This window comes from Solea solea, chromosome 6, assembly GCF_958295425.1.
Source record: "Solea solea chromosome 6, fSolSol10.1, whole genome shotgun sequence".
NCBI lineage: Eukaryota > Metazoa > Chordata > Actinopteri > Pleuronectiformes > Soleidae > Solea > Solea solea.
In genome coordinates, this window is record NC_081139.1 from 20,017,552 (window position 1) to 20,040,340 (window position 22,789).

General features: G+C 40.7%; 1 protein-coding gene across 1 annotated transcript in view; it reads left to right on the plus strand.

The window, feature by feature from the left end:
* The window catches only part of camk1b (calcium/calmodulin-dependent protein kinase Ib), a 105,687-nt gene that overhangs the window by 6,304 nt on the left and 76,594 nt on the right, over positions 1-22,789 (plus strand). Inside the window, exon 2 of the mRNA XM_058631358.1 lies at positions 9,432-9,545. Coding sequence (XP_058487341.1) covers positions 9,460-9,545 — 86 coding nt within the window. The 5' untranslated portion in view covers positions 9,432-9,459. The remainder of the gene's footprint in view (positions 1-9,431; positions 9,546-22,789) is intronic.

The window sequence follows — 22,789 nt, forward strand, 5'->3', positions numbered from 1 at the left end:
AAGTTAATAAAAGGAAGCTTTTTAAAAACAACAATATTAATAATAATAATAATAATAATAATAATAATAATAATAATCAAAGCCATCGTCAGTTAAAGCAAACATACACGAAGAACCTTTGATTTATTTGCAAAACGTGAAATCAAATGAAAGTTATGTTAACACTTTTTTTCTTAAGAGAAGCCACTTTTATATATTCTTTTGAAGTGTTTTTGAAGTCGTACTGTGCTTCAGTCAGAGAAGTGGACTTTCTCTGATGTAATATGAGAAAAGGGGGGAAATAAGGTCCCGGGATGTTGGGACATCGTTTTGAAATGTTTTACTCATTTCAAAATTAAATGAGTAAAAGTTATATTTTCACACTTCTGTTGAGAATGACAGAGCCTGTCATTTTGTACACAAGATAAATCTAGATTTGGGTTTGGTTTCACTTTATCTGAAGGGGAATTGAACAGTCAAAATAAATGCAAACCTGTACTGAATATTGTCTTTGTCAGTTGTATAATGTGTTTTTAAGATGGAAAATAAATTGATGTATAATCATAAATCTAGGGTTTGTATGATATCGGCTTTTAATCCACACGGAAAGAGACTTGAAACACTAGTTTTTGAAAACAGGTCACAGTGTGAGAAAAATCTCAAAACGCTGCCCTTGTGTTTTCATGTATTCAACCAATTTGCAACTTTGCGATGAAGACGATGTTATAGCCCTATAGTTTGTACATAAAGCCACGTCTTCTTATCTGTTTTTGGTGTATTCCTGTGGCAGCGCTACAGTGCCACATACAGGCCTGGCATATATACCACTGTTGTTGTGTGTTGTTTGGTGTAATTGACCATATTGTTTTCTTTTACCGTCTAATTTCAACGGTAAATCCTTGCTAATAGCATCCCTTTGAAGACAGATCTCAGCATTGGTACAGACAGTTAAATATAAATTGCATTGTATTTTATTTTAGTGTTTGGTGACCCCGAGAAATCCCAGGTTGAGAATTACTGCTCAAGTGAAGCACAGTCTGCCTCTTAAGTGCTCTCTGTGTGCAAATGCTCTGAAACGCACTTCAGCCATGGCTCTTTGTCCTGACGAATTTTTTTGACATTTTTATTTGTTGTGCCTAGAATGATTTGTATTTTTAATCATATCATCTCTTCTGTGTCTGCAAGAATTCTTGAGAAGCCTCAGATTTCCAACGAGCATATTTTTACAGCAGCTACAGAAGATTGTGTGTTTGTCTCGTTGATTCTCTGTGTGTTTAGTGTTGCCTTAACTCTTAACACCATCACACTGAATGTCACGCCTACAAAAAAACACAGCTGCATATCATTTTGTCACGTCTAACTGTGGTCATGTGTATGTGTATGTGTGTGTTTCTTCTGTTCACTGCACATCACAGAGATGGGGAATCAGTGAGTACAGCGTCTCTCTGTCTTTATATCTTTTATTTTTATACCTTTTTTGTTGAAAAAGTCTGAATGCTGCATGTCACACTGTACAGGGAATGTGGTTATGGTATTGTATCCTCCTGATCTCAAACCTTGTCAGTCCTGTTGCTTCTTGAGTTATGACCAGCTTGTCTTTTTGTTTTTGTTTACACTAGCATCAGTGAACATGGATGTGCTGTTCTACATGTTTATCCATGTCCTGCATGTGTTTCCTCTCCTCTCCAACATCTTTAAACCTCACCTCTATCTGCCCCTGCGTGACTTATACGTGAACCTAACACTGCTGTTTACAGAAGCGTAATGCTGCCATGCCAGAAAAATATCAGTATCAGTATCACATGATAATGAGAGTAGTTTCACATTACAAAACAATGGTTTATTTTCATGTTATTTTGGCATACAACCATAGACCGTGCACAAAAAGTGGAAGTAGTCTTCCAGTTTGCAGGGTGAGTCCAAGCAGGAAATAACAATTTCTTGAATAGCCACTAGGGGACAATACTGCTGGTTGTGAAACAAACTCAATTTGAATTTGAAGTCTGTGGGGAAATTAGCTTCTACATCATTTAACAGTTTGCTGAGGAGGATAGTTTCAATCAATAGTTTCAGTTCTTGTTAAGTTGAACATGTCAGTGTTGTAATTTCTTTTCCCATTTAGAGGACATTAAAGCACATCACATATGAATGGACACCAGAATGATTGACAGCTGATACTCTTCCATAGAGTTCTGGTAGCTAATGACTCATGGAACAGTCAGAATCAAAACAACGCCATTGTGGCAGGCAGCAGCAGTGTTCAAATCCACAGACATAGTATATGAAGATGGTAGATGACACAACAGTTGGGAACAAGCAACAGGGAGAGCATTTTACCACATCACCACAGGCCATAATAAATGCACTTTAAGCGATCATAGAAGACAGAGTGATGGAAATCCACTGGCAACAGTTTCTGCTTGTGTGGTGATCACTTTCTCCAGAGGTAGGACAAAATGGAAAGTTTGTCTGAAAGCTGAAGATGTCAGAATACTGCAGGTCTGGGATAATATCCACTCCACTAGCCTGTTTCCATGCTTGTGAAAAGCACCAGGGGGAAGTATAAGTGCCATTTACCTTCAATCTCTCAAATTCTGCAATATCTTGCTCAGTGCACAGCAATCTTAGGCGGCTTGAAATCGGCACTGGCAGCGTTAATTTTTGCTGAAGCTATTCCTGCCAACATAGCGGAGTAAAGTCACGTGACGCCCAGAGCTCAGGAGGTTCCTGGTTCTCGGTCAAATTGCAAATATTCAGGCTTTAAAAATAGGAGATATACAGGACTCATAAAAGCACCAATTACACTTTTGCGGCTCACACGCCTTTACTGTACTACGTTACATAGATGCACTGTTAGTTTTGTTTGTGCAAATAGCTCAATATCTTCTTTTACAAAGTTCAGATGGTGTGACCACAGTGAATTACTGGAGAATATATTGCACGAGACCAGCTTGCGTCATTATAACGTGAAAATGATCACGTAATAATTAGATCTTTTTTGGTTTATGTCAAATAACATGAACATATGTTGTTATAATGTGAAAATTATAAAGTTTAATTTGTATTTTTATTGCATGGCAACATTAGACCTTCTTGCTCAATGTGTAAATGTGTTGTTTGTAATCGGATATGAAGTCTACCTATAGAAACTATACCCAGATGTTTTTTTAGCCATTAAGGTGACATTAGTTACATTTAACCACATGTTGTTACAGCAGCTCTACCTGCTGAAATGAATCCAGCCGCAGCCAAGCAGAGGTTGACATGCATTTTAAACGACTTTGATGTTCAGCGTCTCCCATTCTCTGTGAATGAATTTACATGAATCTCCATGAATCACTGCCACATGAGCAAAGTGAGATGCTACAAACTAGCAGAATGATGGAGGTGTTTTCTCCGGCCACGGTTTTATGCTTCCGCACTTATTTTTAGCCTGAAAGTTGTTGCTTTTTAAACACAACAGCAACTCCCTGCCAAAAATAACACCTGACAAATAGTGAATATACGCATAGAGATGCGTATAACTGTTACTTTTATTTGGGATTGAGCCACATTACACATTGTCAATGTGTAATTTATAACAATATACTTTAAAAATGCCAAAAGCACTATTGCACCTCTATTGCAAAAGTCTTAGGCCATCATTAGATTTATTGTTTCAACTATGCTGTAATGTGGTATTTAAATAACAAACATGTTAGAAAGTGTCAAATGTCTAGGTCCTTGACACACAAGTACAAGTTTTTTGTTTTTTTTCAATCACAAATATAATATCAGTAATATTTTGAATAATTATACGGGATCTTTATGGTATGAGCCAGATAGTTTACCAGAAAAGCCTCAAAGATCTCCTGGATGCTGGCCAAGACAGGTAGGGGCACACTTAACAGGGTTACAAACGAATTACAATGGCAGAGACAATAGATATCATAAATGTCCATAAACTATAAGATGAATAAAATGCATATTTAAATGTAAAAATATACACTAAAAAATGTATAGTATTAGCGATAAATCAGGGCGGTGTGATTCAGTCAAAACATCTCCAGTCAGATTCACGAGACTCAAAGGTATTAAACTTTAATAACTTCACATCCAGTTATTTTTAAGAATAAAACCATTTCAACATGTGTGAGAACAAACACAGAAAATACTCTATTCCATTCTATTCCTTGCTCAGAAACTGTCCTGTATTCTCTTGTACTGTGTATTTTCAGACACTGGTTACAATGATCTGGACTGCAGATTATTTTTCAGTGACATTGTAGGAAAAAAAAATCATGCCCAGTCATGTATCTTCAATTTCCACAGAACGAGACCGGTGTCAAGTTGAAGACATTCTCAGGAATAGAATTACAGTCTACTATGAATTGTTTTGTTTGTCCTCTACAGTGTTTTTAGACGAGTGGCAGAGGCTGCAAAAGAGTGGATTTGCTAACAAAGCTTTTACACAACTTGACTGGACTTCCTCTCACTGTTTCCTCATACTGCACATTACTTAGCATGTTTTTCCCCCATGTCTAATTACTTCCTTCTACCTCAACTGCTTTAAACGGTATTCAAACTGGAAGCGCAGCTAATGAATTGTACTGTATGTGGAATATACACTCTTGTCCTCAGTCTAAACCCGTTGCACCTCTTTTTTATTTATTTATAAGACTAAACATTAGAGTCTTCAGCCAGATGTCAAAGTGACTGAAATATTTCCACATTAGCTTCCACCTGCCATTAGACGTTGAAGCAATTTAGACTCTCAGATACCATAGCAGGTCCTTTGAGTTTCCATGACGACAAGTATGAAGCTGACTCCTGACATTAGTGAAGGCAGCAGCAGGGCCAGCAGTGTGTGTGTGTGTGTGTGTTCGTATTTGTTACCTTTTTAGGACTTTTTCTGACATATTTACTGACCTCGTCTGGACCGGCAGGTCTCATGTAGACCAAAACCTGGTCCTTATGAGGCAGAACCTCATTCTGAGGAACTGGTTGTGTTATTGGCTCAGATGTTAATTGTGGTTAAAGATAGATAGATAGATAGATAGATAGATACTTTATTCATCTCACAGAGAAAACACAATTAGGGTTAGGTTGAGGAATTAACTAGTTATGGTTAACGTAAGGGATAATGCTTTGGTTAAGTTGTCCAAATGAATGGAGGACAATGCGGTGTCCTTTATATGATAGCTGTGTGTTTGTGTAAGTGCTACCTCTTTAGGACCTTTTCTGGCATAAACACTGGCCATGTCAAGACCACCAGTTCCCATGGAGACCAAAACCTGCGCTTAATGAGGCAGAACCTGATGTCTGAGTTGTTGGTTATGGTTAGAGGTAAGATTTGACGTAAGAATTGTGGTTAGGTTAAGGTTAGGGAAGAGGTTTTGGTTAGGCTCCATGAATGGAGGCCAATGCAGTGTCTTAACAAGGAACGTGTCCACATGTCTGTAATTATCTGTGAGGACAGAAGAAGGTCATCACAACTTTTTTCTGGATTAATAGTGTTACAGTTAGAATTTTATTCAGGTTAGAGTTAAGCATGTACTAGAGATGGTTAAGGTTTGGCTATTTAGAGTTACCTCAGTGATGTCTGATCTGACAACTGGGCAGTTTGGAATAGGTAGTTCAGAGGCAAGGCACTGGCCACCGCTCTTCAACTGCAGCTCTAATTTGCTGCATTACTCAGTATAAACAGATTCTTATTTTTATGTCTTGATCAGAAATTAGGTCAATGCATTTAGTTATTGTTACACTAACCCATCTGTTACCATCCTAGCATGCATACTTCTCATTACTGTGACTCCTAGACCGTTTGTGATATCTAGAAATTTTGCCATGGGCTGGTGATCTGGTGTTACCCCGCCTTTCGCCCTATGTTAGCTGATATTGGCACAGCACCCCCATGACCCTCATGTTCAGGATAAAGAGGTAGAAAATGGATGGGTGGATACCGGAAAGCAGAGAAACAGAGCTTTGTGCCCATATACTTGTCGTTATGGTAGCCTTCAGAACCTCCGTGGAACAACCATTCAAACACAGACAAGATTCACCAGCGTGTCACACGTTTGTGACGTCAGCTTCTCAGTACTGTAATTCCTAAATGGTTGAATAACTGCCAGATATCGAAAGTGAAAGTTATCTTAGGAAAAGGGGCAGAAGCACTCACTCATTGAACATTTTTTTGACAATTCTAATGCTATAAAATCAAAATAAATACAGGAGGATGATGGTCATACAGGATAAAGTTCCCCATAGTCGTCAACTTTGTGTTCGAGAAGATTAAAACGGTTTCTTACCTTCCTTTATACATGTCCTCACAACTATAGACTAAGTGTGTGTTTGTGTAGTTAAGTGTAGCTTCAAGAGGCCATGTCCTATTTAACCTGTTTTCACTCTGAGACAACTACAGCACAAAGCCAAGCCTGTCTTTCCTTTAATGCCACTCAATCATTCACACTTTTCAGAAGCTCAAACTATATGGGAATATTAATAGGGGAAGAAGAGCAAAGGGAAAGATAAAGGGGCAGTGATGTATTTTTGAAACATCAAGAAGAAACAAATGAACTGAATAATTGTTATTATATCACCTTTAACAATACAGCACACCTACAGCCCAGAACAATGTGTTACATCATCTCATATGTAGACAGACTGTGAAGTTGCCAGGCAGGCAGCAGGAACAGAGGAGGAGTGAGGCACGCTGATATGAACAGGGCTATTTTTGTCTCCGAGGTCTTGAGTTATAGGCACTTTCTGCGTTTAGACGATGATAGCTGTGACAGCTAGGTCTCCTGTGATCCCTCCCACTCTGGAGAGTGTGTTGAGGAAAAACATCTGGACGTTAACTTCTCCTTAGAGATGCGATGTGAGCAAGCGAGACAACAAGTGAGAACGGGAAGCAGCCAGAGTAAACACTGTTTGTGTAGTTTTCTCCCAAATTGAGATGTTTGTTTTTATCCTTTTTATCTTGATATATATGGGAGTAAAGTTGGGCTGCAACTAATGAGAATTGTCATTAACTTTTAATCCGTTGATCATTTTCTCGACTAATCAAATATTTGTTTGGTCATGAAATGTCAAAATCTTTTGAAAAGATTTTTCAGTTTTATTGATTTCTTTGTCAAATGGAGCAATGAAACCAGCCAAAAAATCCGAAAGCTGGTTTTAATTATTAAAAATAAACCGAATAATCGATTATCAAGATAGTTGACAATTAATTTAGTAATCGATTCATCGAATAATCATTGCAGCCCTAGAGTGAAGCTTATTTGTGGCATCTTCAGTGTGACAGGATTATACCCAGTTCCTACTGGTCAGACAAAGTGGGAATGTAATTGGCAATTACTTAGGTTATATCAGCCTTAGCTCTAAACGACATTAATGGGAACGCAAGACCAGAATTGTAATTAGTTTAATGTTACTTCTAAGTACATATTTAGCCTATATGGAAACGGAAGCACATCAGACATAAACAAAACATAGAATAAATAACTTCTCTAAATTTCTCATTTATCCTCTCAATTTTTGGCAGTGACACGTCATTTCCAGCACAATGCTATGATGCACTTGGGACACCTTGGGAAAGCACTCAATAACATTTATTTATTTATTTTTTTAAATACACAAAAGTAGTAGAAAATAGTCTCCTCCATAACATCGTCACTGAGCTTTTATTTCTGTCTCCGATTGCCTCAGATTCTGGCACATTTGTGACATCATTGTGTCGTCACAACTCACGCACAGGTGTAAACAAAATCAAACTGACTACTGGCAATGGCCTATTTTAGCTGATTCAGAACTGCTAATTCGAGTGTAAAATAGGCTCTAGTGACATCTAATAGTGAAATAGCAGTTTGTAATAAACGCATTATTTTTCCAAGTGCGTCAAAGAGCTAGCGTGGCCTTCACATACCAGAAAGGAGATTGTTCTTATTCTCCATTTACGTACTAAGCCTCCACTTCAACACACAAAACGCACGCTGTAGCTAGTTTGTCCATTTAGGCTGTTGCAGAAACCAGGTGATGCAATATGAAGGCCTCCGTAAACCAAGGTCTTTGCCTGAAGTTCATATAAAAGTCTTAATCTAAAATTACAAAAACCTAACAGTTCTCTTTTAAAATATACAAACATTTATATGGGTAATATACTCAATTCCTGCCAATAAACCTTTCTAAATGTCACTCACTGGACCTTTAACCTTAAAAGCCCAGTGAAGTTACAAATAAATTCCAGAATAGCTGTCATTTCATGGATAATTCAAAAAGGAGGAAGGGGTTTTACCACATTTACCACTTTACTTGAAACATCTGCAGCTGTCTGTTTGTCAACAGTGGTTATTTTCTCTTTTTTTCCTGTACTTGTTGGGTTTAATCCTCGTTTTGTATCATGAAAATCATATAAGATTTGATTTGGTTACATACTCATACATACTTCATCTTCTGCAGGAAGTGCAACTTGTACCTTAACCATCCTATATTTACTCACAAGGCAGGTGCAAATATCCATTGTTGACCACATATTGACCTGACACAGAACCTGTCAGCAACTGTCAAATATAGCCCATGTAACACTCGACTGCTGTGTTTGAAAGATGCTTCACAAATAGACCGTCCCTCCTTAATCAGAAGGAAAGTGGACATTAAAAGGAAACCAGTGCTGTCAAGTTATTACTAAATTAATCGTCAACTATTTTGATCATTGGTTTGAGTTTTCAGATTTTTCAGCTTAAATGCGGATATTTTCTGGTTACTTTGCTCCATATAACAATGACATCATTAAAACTTAATTATTTTTGGTTTGTGGACAAAACAAGACATTCATCATTTCCAGGTTTGCTTAACACCGATCAAAATATTTCCAGATTTTCTTATTTTATGGACCAAACAAGTTCTTGATGAATCGATTGTGAAAGTAATAGTTAGTTGCAGCACTAGTATTTTACTTTTCTCCTTTGCTGATTTCCAATCCAGTAATTTTGGCTCGTATCGGACCAATACTGACACCGAGTCCCTTAATATTCACATCAATATCAGAGAGTATTATGTTTGTTATTTAGATGGAGTTGATTGAATGGAGAGCCAGTGGCTAGCACTGTTGCCTCACAGCAAGAAGGTCACCGATTCAAATCCTGCTTCGACCGAGGGCCTTTCTGTGTGGACTTTGCATGTTTTCCCCGTATGCGTGTGGGTTTTCTCCAGGTTTCTCCAGTTTCCTCTCACAGTCCAAAAACATGCAGAGGTTAATTGACTGACTGTATGTTTGCCCTGTGATGGACTGGTGACTGGGTCAGAGTGTACCCCACCTTTCACCCTATGTGAGCTTGCTCCACAGGGCTCCAGCTCCTCCGCGACCCTCATGTGGAGGATAAAGCTGTAGACAATGAGTGAGTGATTGAATGGATGCTATTAATGTGTTTGGTATTAATGAGAATTTCCTTTGTGTTCTCTATTTTTGTCACTAGTATTGTTCCTGACCGTAACAACAAGAAGATGCCACTGGGTGAAGAGTGCCATGCGTGGAAGAAGAAGACCACGGACGTGAAGGAGAAGTATGACTTCAAAGAAATCCTGGGAACGTAAGTGTGTCAGACAAAAAAAACCCAAAAACTCATGTGTTTCAGCTTTATGTGATGGATTTCTCACACTCTGGAAAACATTGCCACAGTTTATCCCAGTGTTTTTATTAGGGCTGTCAGCGTTTCAGAGTACATATTTTTGTGACACCATTGTAAACATCCATCCATCCACTGTCTACTGCTTTATCTTTCCCCTCTCCTGGCCATGTCCATTTGTTTTTTCAATGGAGCCGGTGAACACAAGCTATGGATCCATGTCCATGCCAGTGGAAGAACAGCCAACAACCCACTGAAAACAAACGCGTTTGTTAGCGACTAAACAGCTTTACAACATTAGCAAACACGTTTCTTTGCATTCATTCGAATTAGAATCAAGTTAAACGGGTAAGAGTTGCTTTACATTGACAATATGGACTCAAATACTGTTGAGAGTTGCAAAATAATAGAATTTTGAACAAAATAATATCAAATTTATTGTGATTACCTATTCAAGTTCTGTAATTAATGGCAAAAAAGTAAAGAATATATTGTTTGACAGCCCTAGTTTTATGTGATGCATATTCTCTTGTTTTGTTTCTGTGCTAAATATAATTTGTTTTCAAATACTGATGCCAGTAATGCTCACATTTACGGTATCTATTGAAAACTTATTGTCTGGAGCGTCATCATAGATCTTGTGACATTTTATTTCTTAGGGCAAATCAATAAAACATTCTTTTTACTGGCCAATCAAAGGGGTATTTTACTATCAGATAAACAGGATTATTTGGGAGCAGTCCAGTATAGCTTTTCTCAATATCCCCTGCTGTAAATTTTCAGTACAATACATCTTTGTGGAGCTTCTGATGTTTGCGTTTGATCGTTTGCAATGCCTCTTAAGGGAATGCAGTTCTCAGTGAAGCAGCACCACTGAATATACAGCCTCATAAAATACCATGGACTTGAGTCAACACCTCTGACACACTGTCAACACAAACTAAACATGAGACACTCAGAGTTATTGCCTGGTTGCTGTATTAGATTCTATTAGATTCTACTTTATTGTTTAGTGATGCACAACAATGATTTGTATTATTTTATACTAGACTTTTGTAAGTTTAGTATAGTTTTTGGTGCTGTTGCGATTTAAAACTCTTTACAGTGCCACAATGAGACAAAAAGTTTCTACAACACATTTTTGAGGGAAAGGCATTTTTTATGTTTAGGCTAAATTCAAAAGATCAAAGGTCAGGATTAGCAGTTGTGTCTCAAAATGGTCTTGCTTGGTTTTTATGAGTGCACGTCATGATGGTATGCCTGTTCTCTTATCATCTATCTGTAACTCATTCCCTGCACATGTGAAGCCTGACTTTTACTGCACTCCCTCATGTGCTCTGCTTTATTGTCTATTGTCCATGTAACAGGAACATAATTTACAAAATCGACACCATGCTCTTTTGAAGAAAACCCAAAACTAGTGATTTAGTTCATAAACTCCTCTGGGAAAATGAGAATTAGGCTAATTAGGGTTCGAGCAACAAGGTTGCAAGAACCCTATTGAAACTGGAAGGATTATTATTATTATTATTATTAGGGTTCGAGCAACAAGGTTGCAAGAAACCTATTGAAACTGGAAGGATTATTATTATTAGGGTTCGAGCAACAAGGTTGCAAGAAACCTATTGAAACTGGAAGGATTATTAGGGTTCGAGCAACAAGGTTGCAAGAAACCTATTGAAACTGGAAGGATTATTATTATTATTCTTATTATTCCTTAAAGTAAATCGCGTTTTTGAGGCCTTTCCCATACCCCAAAACTCACAGATTTTTGTGACCGCATCAATCCTGGTGTAAATTTACGTCTGAAAAAGGTTCGGGGAATGTGCGTCGAAAATTGAATGTGGGAGGGGCCAAAACGTGCGAAGCGACCTGTCAAAATTCACCATGACCAACACAATTATCGCACATGCACGAAAATCGGTACACATGTGTAGTGGGTCAGGATGAAGAAAAAATTACATTATGACCATGATCCAAACCCAACAGGAAATCCGCCATCTTGGGTTGATTGGCCATTTTTTGGCGATTTTGGCGAATTCGCAGCAATGGTATTTGAACTAACTCCTCCTAGAGTGTTCGTGCGATCACCTTCAAACTTGGTGAGGTCCCTGTGGACCAGTTGAGGAGCTCACGGTATCAAAAGTTTTTTCAAATGTCGCACGGCGCACGAGATAGGGGGCGGCAAAGTTCGTGATGATTCTGATGTTTCGCATCAGAAAAACAAAACTCTTATAACTTTGCGATGGAAGGTCCGATCCGAACCAAACTTGCTACCATTGATGATGGGCCATGGCTGAAGACGTCTATGAAAAAACGGTGAAGTTTGAAAACAGCGCCTCCTTGTGGTGAAAGAAAATACACAAAAAAAAAGTTTTTTTACGATTTCGGGAATAACTTTTACACAGATAATCGTACCGCACTCAAAATTGGTGACAACAGTCAAAACACATGGTAGATGATGCGTGATCAATATGACGACAAATCGTTTAACGGTGTTGCCATGGCAACGACGCAAAGTCGGATTTTTGGGACAAAAAATCAAACTGCTACAACTTCGTGAATCCTGGTCCGATCTGAACCAAACTTGCTAGGATTGATGATAGTCCGGCCCTAAAGACGTCTATATGAAAATATTAAATTTCGAAAACAGCGCCCCCTGGTGACAGCAGACAATATGACAGCTTGTATTTCAATTATCTCCTCCTAGAGCTTTTGTGCGATCACCTTCAAACTTGGTGAGATCAATGTGGACGAGTTGAGCATCAAAAGTTATCAAAAGCTTTTTAAAATATTGTATGGCGTACGAGATAGGGGGCGCCAAAATTGGAGATAATAATAATTTTTCATAACAGACAATGAAACTCTTATAACTTCGTGATGGAAGGTCTGATCCCAACCAAACTTGCTATAGTTGATGCTGGTTAGTTGCTGAAGACGACTATGTTGCTGAAACGGTACATTTTGAAAACAGCGCCTCCTGGTGGTGGTAGAAAATTCTAAAAAAAACAACTGTTACAACTTTGCCAATCCTGGTCCGATCTGAACCAAACTTGCAAGGATTGATGACAGTCCGGCCCTGAACACGTCTATATGAAAATATTCATTTTCAAATACAGCGCCCCCTGGTGACAGCAGACAGAATTACGTTTATAGTTTTTGATGCTGCTCCAACAGGGATTGTTGTATCCACTTGAAACTTAGTATGTGGGACCCCAGACCCTTCTGGAACATGTCCGTAAAAGGTCACCTCCCTACAGGAAGTGGAACGCCCGAAACAGGAAGTAAAGTCTTACATTGTCCGATTGACACGAAACTAGATATGTGAGTTGCCGGACCTTCCCTGAACATGTTTACGGAGACGCCGTTGACCAAACAGGAAGTGCCTTCTAACTTTGCCGTACATTGTCCGATCTGCACAAAACCTTATATGTGACACCAGGGACCTGTCCTGAGCATGTCCGTAAAAGGTCACCTCCCTACAGGAAGTGGAACACCCGAAACAGGAAGTAAAGTCTTACATTGTCCGATTGACACAAAACTAGATATGTGAGTTACGGGACCTTTCCTGAACATGTTTCCAGAGACGAACAGGAAGTTGGCCATTTTAAACAGGAAGTGCCCTCTAACTTTGCCGTACGTTGTCCGATTTGCACGAAACCTTTTATGTGACACCAGGGACCTGTCCTGAGCATGTCTGCAAGAGATGACCTCCTAACAGGAAGTGGAATGTCCGAAACAGGAAGTAAACTCTAAGATTATCCGATCTGCACAAAACTTGATATGTAAGACAAGGGAAGTTCCCTGAACACGTTCACGGACACGCACTTGACCGAACAGGAAGTCTGCCATTTTAAACAGGAAGTGCCCTATAACTTTGCCATACATTGCCCGATCCCCCCGAAATTTGGATCGACATGCGTGGGGACGCCGCTGAAAATAACTAGTACTGAAAATAACTAGTACCGCGCGCGGTGAATGAACGGGTGAGAGCGCGAGGCACGCGGGGAGCCGTGGCACACGGCGACCCGCGTGGGTCGGCTCGAACCGACCCACGCGAGCCGACCCGCGTGGGTCGGCTCGAACGCGTGGGTCGGCTTCAGTACTAGTTATTTTCATTATTATTATTAGGGTTCGAGCAACAAGGTTGCAAGAAACCTATTGAAACTGGAAGGATTATTAGGGTTCGAGCAACAAGGTTGCAAGAACCCTATTGAAACTGGAAGGATTATTATTATTATTATTATTATTCTTATTATTCCTTAAAGTAAATCGCGTTTTTGAGGCCTTTCCCATACCCCAAAACTCACAGATTTTTGTGACCGCATCAATCGTGGTGTAAATTTACGTCTGAAAAAGGTTCGGGGAATGTGCGTCGAAAATTGAATGTGGGAGGGGCCAATAAGTGCGGCGCCACCTGTCCAAATTCACCATGACCAACACAAATATCGCACATGCACGAAATTCGGTACACATGTGTAGTGGGTCAGGATGAAGAAAAAATTACATTATGACCATGATCCAAACCCAACAGGAAATCCGCCATCTTGGGTTGATTGGCGATTTTTTGGCGATTTTGGCGAATTCGCAGCAATGGTATTTGAACTAACTCCTCCTAGAGTTTTCGTGCGATCACCTTCAAACTTGGTGAGGTCCCTGTGGACCAGTTGAGGAGCTCACGGTATCAAAAGTTTTTTCAAATGTCGCACGGCGCACGAGATAGGGGGCGGCAAAGTTCGTGATGATTCTGATGTTTCGCATCAGAAAAACAAAACTCTTATAACTTTACGATGGAAGGTCCGATCCGAACCAAACTTGCTACCATTGATGATGGGCCATGGCTGAAGACGTCTATGAAAAAACGGTGAAGTTTGAAAACAGCGCCTCCTTGTGGTGAAAGAAAATACACAAAAAAAAAGTTTTTTTACAATTTCGGGAATAACTTTTACACAGATAATCGTACCGCACTGAAAATTGGTGACAACAGTCAAAACACATGGTAGATGATGCGTGATCAATATGACAACAAATCGTTTAACGGTGTTGCCATGGCAACAACGCAAAGTCGGATTTTTGGGACAAAAAATCAAACTGCTACAACTTCGTGAATCCTGGTCCGATCTGAACCAAACTTGCTAGGATTGATGATAGTCCGGCCCTAAAGACGTCTATATGAAAATATTAAATTTCGAAAACAGCGCCCCCTGGTGACAGCAGACAATATGACAGCTTGTATTTCAATTATCTCCTCCTAGAGCTTTTGTGCGATCACCTTCAAACTTGGTGAGATCAATGTGGACGAGTTGAGCATCAAAAGTTATCGAAAGCTTTTTAAAATATTGTATGGCGTACGAGATAGGGGGCGCCAAAATTGGAGATAATAATAATTTTTCATAACAGACAATGAAACTCTTATAACTTCGCGATGGAAGGTCTGATCCCAACCAAACTTGCTATAGTTGATGATGGTTAGTTGCTGAAGACGACTATGTTGCTGAAACGGTACATTTTGAAAACAGCACCTCCTGGTGGTGGTAGAAAATTCTAAAAAAACAAACTGTTACAACTTTGCCAATCCTGGTCCGATCTGAACCAAACTTGCAAGGATTGATGACAGTCCGGCCCTGAACACGTCTATATGAAAATATTCATTTTCAAATACAGCGCCCCCTGGTGACGGCAGACAGAATTACATTTATAGTTTTTGATGCTGCTCCAACAGGGATTGTTGTATCCACTTGAAACTTAGTATGTGGGACCCCAGACCCTTCCTCAACATGTCCGTAAAAGGTCACCTCCCTACAGGAAGTGGAACGCCCGAAACAGGAAGTAAAGTCTTACATTGTCCGATTGACACGAAACTAGATATGTGAGTTACGGGACCTTCCCTGAACATGCTTACGGAGACGCCGTTGACCGAACAGGAAGTCGGCCATTTTAAACAGGAAGTGCCCTCTAACTTTGCCGTACGTTGTCCGATCTGCACAAAACCTTATATGTGACACCAGGGACCTGTCCTGAGCATGTCCGTAAAAGGTCACCTCCCTACAGGAAGTGGAACGCCCGAAACAGGAAGTAAAGTCTTACATTGTCCGATCTGAACAAAACTTGATATGTAAGACAAGGGAACTTCCCTGAACATGTTTACGGAGACGAACAGGAAGTTGGCGATTTTAAACAGGAAGTGCCCTCTAACTTTACCGTACGTTGTCCGATTTGCACGAAACCTTTTATGTGACACCAGGGACCTGTCCTGAGCATGTCTGCAAGAGATGACCTCCCAACAGGAAGTGGAATGCCCGAAACAGGAAGTAAACTCTAAGATTATCCGATCTGCACAAAACTTGATATGTAAGACAAGGGAAGTTCCCTGAACACGTTTACTTACACGCACTTGACCGAACAGGAAGTCTGCCATTTTAAACAGGAAGTGCCCTATAACTTTGTCATACGTTGCCCGATCCCCCTCGAAATTTGGAACGACATGCGCAGGGACGCCGCTGAAAATAACTAGTACTGAAAATAACTAGTACTGAAAATAACTAGTACCGCGCGCGGTGAATGAACGGGTGAGAGCGCGAGGCACGCGGGGAGCCGTGGCACACGGCGACCCGCGTGGGTCGGCTCGAACCCGTTCAGAACCGCGCGCGGTACTAGTTATTTTTATTATTATTATTCTTATTATTCCTTAAAGTAAATTGCCTTTTTGAGGCCTTTCCCATACCCCAAAACTCACAGATTTTTGTGACCGCATCAATCGTGGTGTAAATTTACGTCTGAAAAAGGTTCGGGGAATGTGCGTCAAAAATTGAATGTGGGAGGGGCCAATAAGTGCGGCGCCACCTGTCCAAATTCACCATGACCAACACAATTATCGCACATTCACGAAATTCGGTACACATGTGTAGAAGGTCGGGATGAAGAAAAAATTACATTATGACCATGATCCAAACCCAACAGGAAATCCGCCATCTTGGGTTGATTGGCGATTTTTTGGCGATTTTGGCGAATTCGCAGCAATGGTATTTGAACTAACTCCTCCTAGAGTTTTCGTGCGATCAACTTCAAACTTGGTGAGGTCCCTGTGGACCAGTTGAGGAGCTCACGGTATCAAAAGTTTTTTCAAATGTCGCATGGCGCACGAGATAGGAGGCGGCAAAGTTCGTGATGATTCTGATGTTTCGCATCAGAAAAAAAAAACTCTTATAACTTTGCGATGGAAGGTCCGATCCGAACCAAACTTGCTACCATTGATGATGGGCCATGGCTGAAGACGTCTATGAAAAAACGGTGAAGTTTGAAAACAGCGCCTCCTTGTGGTGAAAGAAAATACACCAAAAAAAAGTTTTTTTACGATTTCGGGAATAACTTTTACACAGATAATCGTACCGCACTCAAAATTGGTGACAACAGTCAAAACACATGGTAGATGATGCGTGATCAATATGACGACAAATCGTTTAACGGTGTTGCCATGGCAACGACGCAAAGTCGGATTTTTGGGACAAAAAATCAAACTGCTACAACTTCGTGAATCCTGGTCCGATCTGAACCAAACTTGCTAGGATTGATGATAGTCCGGCCCTAAAGACGTCTATATGAAAATATTAAATTTCGAAAACAGCGCCCCCTGGTGACAGTAGACAATATGACAGCTTGTATTTCAATTATCTCCTCCTAGAGCTTTTGTGCGATCACCTTCAAACTTGGTGAGATCAATGTGGACGAGTTGAGCATCAAAAGTTATCAAAAGCTTTTTAAAATATTGTATGGCGTACGAGATAGGGGGCGCCAAAATTGGAGATAATAATAATTTTTCATAACAGACAATGAAACTCTTATAACTTCGTGATGGAAGGTCTGATCCCAACCAAACTTGCTATAGTTGATGATGGTTAGTTGCTGAAGACGACTATGTTGCTGAAACGGTACATTTTGAAAACAGCGCCTCCTGGTGGTGGTAGAAAATTCTAAAAAAACAAACTGTTACAACTTTGCTAATCCTGGTCCGATCTGAACCAAACTTGCTGGGATTGATGACAGTCCGGCCCTGAACACGTCTATATGAAAATATTCATTTTCAAATACAGCGCCCCCTGGTGACAGCAGACAGAATTACATTTATAGTTTTTGATGCTGCTCCAACAGGGATTGTTGTATCCGCTTGAAACTTAGTATGTGGGACCCCAGACCCTTCCTCAACATGTCCGTAAAAGGTCACCTCCCTACAGGAAGTGGAACGCCCGAAACAGGAAGTAAAGTCTTACATTGTCCGATTGACACGAAACTAGATATGTGAGTTACGGGACCTTCCCTGAACATGTTTCCGGAGACGCCGTTGACCGAACAGGAAGTCGGCCATTTTAAACAGGAAGTGCCCTCTAACTTTGCCGTACGTTGTCCGATCTGCACAAAACCTTATATGTGACACCAGGGACCTGTCCTGAGCATGTCCGTAAAAGGTCACCTCCCTACAGGAAGTGGAATGCCCGAAACAGGAAGTAAAGTCTTAGATTGTTCGATTGACACAAAACTAGATATGTGAGTTACAGGACCTTCCCTGAACATGTTTCCAGAGACGAACAGGAAGTTGGCCATTTTAAACAGGAAGTGCCCTCTAACTTTGCCGTACGTTGTCCGATTTGCACGAAACCTTATATGTGACACAAGGGACCTGTCCTGAGCATGTCTGCAAAAGATGACCTCCCAACAGGAAGTGGAATGCCCGAAACAGGAAGTAAACTCTAAGATTGTCCGATCTGAACAAAACTTGATACGTAAGACAAGGGAAGTTCCCTGAACACGTTTACGGACACGCACTTGACCGAACAGGAAGTCTGCCATTTTAAACAGGAAGTGCCCTATAACTTTGCGATACGTTGCCCAATCCCCCTCGAAATTTGGAACGACATGCGCGGGGATGCCGCTGAAAATAACTAGTACTGAAAATAACTAGTACTGAAAATAACTAGTACCGCGCGCGGTGAATGAACGGGTGAGAGCGCGAGGCACGCGGGGAGCCGTGGCACACGGCGACCCGCGTGGGTCGGCTCGAACCCGTTCAGAACCGCGCGCGGTACTAGTTATTTTTATTAGGGTTCGAGCAACAAGGTTGCAAGAACCCTATTGAAACTGGAAGGATTATTATTATTATTATTAGGGTTCGAGCAACAAGGTTGCAAGAAACCTATTGAAACTGGAAGGATTATTATTATTATTATTATTATTATTATTCTTATTATTCCCCCAAATGAATTGCCTTTTTGAGGCCTTTCCCATACCCCAAAACTCACCAATTTTTGTGACCGCATCAATCCTGGTGTAAATTTACGTCTGAAAAAGGTTCGGGGAATGTGCGGCAAAAATTGAATGTGGGAGGGGCCAATAAGTGCGGCGCCACCTGTCCAAATTCACCATGACCAACACAAATATCGCACATGCACGAAATTCGGTACACATGTGTAGTGGGTCAGGATGAAGAAAAAATTACATTATGACCATGATCCAAACCCAACAGGAAATCCGCCATCTTGGGTTGATTGGCGATTTTTTGGCGATTTTGGCGAATTCGCAGCAATGGTATTTGGACTAACTCCTCCTAGAGTTTTCGTGCGATCACCTTCAAACTTGGCGAGGTCCATGTGGACCAGTTGAGGAGCTCACGGTATCAAAAGTTTTTTCAAATGTCGCATGGCGCACGAGATAGGGGGCGGCAAAGTTCATGATGATTCTGATGTTTCGCATCAGAAAAACAAAACTCTTATAACTTTGCGATGGAAGGTCCGATCCAAACCAAACTTGCTATGATTGATGATGGGCCATGGCTGAAGACGTCTATGAAAAAACGGTGAAGTTTTACAACAGCGCCTCCTTGTGGTGAAAGAAAATACACCAAAAAAAAGTTTTTTTACGATTTCGGGAATAACTTTTACACAGATAATCGTACCGCACTCAAAATTGGTGACAACGGTCAAAACACATGGTAGATGATGTGTGATCAATATGACGACAAATCGTTTAACGGTGTTGCCATGGCAACAACGCAAAGTCGGATTTTTGGGACAAAAAATCAAAGTGCTACAACTTCGCGAATCCTGGTCCGATCTGAACCAAACTTGCTAGGATTGATGATAGTCCGGCCCTAAAGACGTCTATATGAAAATATTCAATTTCGAAAACAGCGCCCCCTGGGGACAGCAGACAATATGACAGCATGTATTTCAATTATCTCCTCCTAGAGCTTTTGTGCGATCACCTTCAAACTTGGTGAGATCAATGTGGACGAGTTGAGCATCAAAAGTTATCAAAAGCTTTTTAAAATATTGTATGGCGTACGAGATAGGGGGCGCCAAAATTGGAGATAATAATAATTTTTCACAACAGACAATGAAACTCTTATAACTTCGCGATGGAAGGTCTGATCCCAACCAAACTTGCTATAGTTGATGATGGTTAGTTGCTGAAGACGAATATGTTGCTGAAACGGTACATTTTGAAAACAGCGCCTCCTGGTGGTGGTAGAAAATTCTAAAAAAACAAACTGTTACAACTTTGCCAATCCTGGTCCGATCTGAACCAAACTTGCTGGGATTGATGATAGTCCGTCCCTGAACACGTCTATATGAAAATATTCATTTTCAAATACAGCGCCACCTGGTGACAGCAGACAGAATTACATTTATAGTTTTTGATGCTGCTCCAACAGGGATTGTTGTATCGACGTGAAACTTAGTATGTGGGACCCCAGACCCTTCCTGAACATGTCCGTAAAAGGTCACCTCCCTACAGGAAGTGGATCGCCCGAAACAGGAAGTAAAGTCTTACATTGTCCGATTGACACGAAACTAGATATGTGAGTTACGGGACCTTCCCTGAACATGTTTCTGGAGACGAACAGGAAGTCGGCCATTTTAAACAGGAAGTGCCCTCTAACTTTGCCGTACATTGTCCGATTTGCACAAAACCTTATATGTGACACCAGGGACCTGTCCTGAGCATGTCCGTAAAAGGTCACCTCCCTACAGGAAGTGGAACGCCCGAAACAGGAAGTAAAGTCTTACATTGTCCGATTGACACAAAACTAGATATGTGAGTTACGGGACCTTCCCTGAACATGTTTCCAGAGACGAACAGGAAGTTGGCCATTTTAAACAGGAAGTGCCCTCTAACTTTGCCGTACGTTGTCCGATTTGCACGAAACCTTATATGTGACACCAGGGACCTGTCCTGAGCATGTCTGCAAAAGATGACCTCCCAACAGGAAGTGGAATGCCCGAAACAGGAAGTAAACTCTAAGATTGTCCGATCTGAACAAAACTTGATATGTAAGACAAGGGAAGTTCCCTGAACACGTTTACGGACACGCACTTGAACGAACAGGAAGTCTGCCATTTTTAACAGGAAGTGCCCTATAACTTTGCGATACGTTGCCCGATCCCCCTCGAAATTTGGAACGACATGCGCGGGGACGCAGCTGAAAATAACTAGTACTGAAAATAACTAGTACTGAAAATAACTAGTACTGAAAATAACTAGTACCGCGCGCGGTGAATGAACGGGTGAGAGCGCGAGGCACACGGGGAGCCGTGGCACACGGCGACCCGCGTGGGTCGGCTCGTTATTATTAGGGTTCGAGCAACAAGGTTGCAAGAACCCTATTGAAATGCAAAAGATTATTATTATTATTATTATTATTATTATTCCTAAAAGTAAATCGCATTTTTGAGGCCTTTCCCATACCCCAAAACTCACAGATTTTTGTGACCGCATCAATCGTGGTGTAAATTTACGTCTGAAAGTCGTTCGGGGAAAATGCGTGGAAAATTGGAAGTGGGAGGGGCTAAAAAGTCACGCAAAAAACTTCTATTAGGTCAACTCATGTCGGGTTTAACGTAAGTGAACGAAACTTGGTACACACGTTCAGTAGGTGGGGACGGTCAAAAAAGTCGATGACGACTTTCCCGTGAAACCTACAGGAAATCCGCCATCTTGGGTTGATTGGCGATTTTTTGGCGATTTTGGCGAATTCGCAGCAATGGTATTTGAACTAACTCCTCCTAGAGTTTTCGTGCGATCACCTTCAAACTTGGTGAGGTCCCTGTGGACCAGTTGAGGAGCTCACGGTATCAAAAGTTTTTTCAAATGTCGCACGGCGCACGAGATAGGGGGCGGCAAAGTTCGTGATGATTCTGATGTTTCGCATCAGAAAAAAAAAACTCTTATAACTTTGCGATGGAAGGTCCGATCCGAACCAAACTTGCTATGATTGATGATGGGCCATGGCTGAAGACGTCTATGAAAAAACGGTGAAGTTTGAAAACAGCGCCTCCTTGTGGTGAAAGAAAATACACAAAAAAAAAGTTTTTTTACGATTTCGGGAATAACTTTTACACAGATAATCGTACCGCACTCAAAATTGGTGACAACAGTCAAGACACATGGTAGATGATGCGTGATCAATATGACGACAAATCGTTTAACGGTGTTGCCATGGCAACGAGGCAAAGTCGGATTTTTGGGACAAAAAATCAAACTGCTACAACTTCGTGAATCCTGGTCCGATCTGAACCAAACTTGCTAGGATTGATGATAGTCCGGCCCTAAAGACGTCTATATGAAAATATTACATTTCGAAAACAGCGCCCCCTGGTGACAGTAGACAATATGACAGCTTGTATTTCAATTATCTCCTCCTAGAGCTTTTGTGTGATCACCTTCAAACTTGGTGAGATCAATGTGGACGAGTTGAGCATCAAAAGTTATCAAAAGCTTTTTAAAATATTGTATGGCGTACGAGATAGGGGGCGCCAAAATTGGAGATAATAATAATTTTTCAAAACAGACAATGAAACTCTTATAACTTCGCGATGGAAGGTCTGATCCCAATCAAACTTGCTATAGTTGATGATGGTTAGTTGCTGAAGACGACTATGTTGCTGAAACGGTACATTTTGAAAACAGCGCCTCCTGGTGGTGGTAGAAAATTCTAAAAAAACAAACTGTTACAACTTTGCCAATCCTGGTCCGATCTGAACCAAACTTGCAAGGATTGATGACAGTCCGGCCCTGAACACGTCTATATGAAAATATTCATTTTCAAATACAGCGCCCCCTGGTGACAGCAGACAGAATTACATTTATAGTTTTTGATGCTGCTCCAACAGGGATTGTTGTATCCACTTGAAACTTAGTATGTGGGACCCCAGACC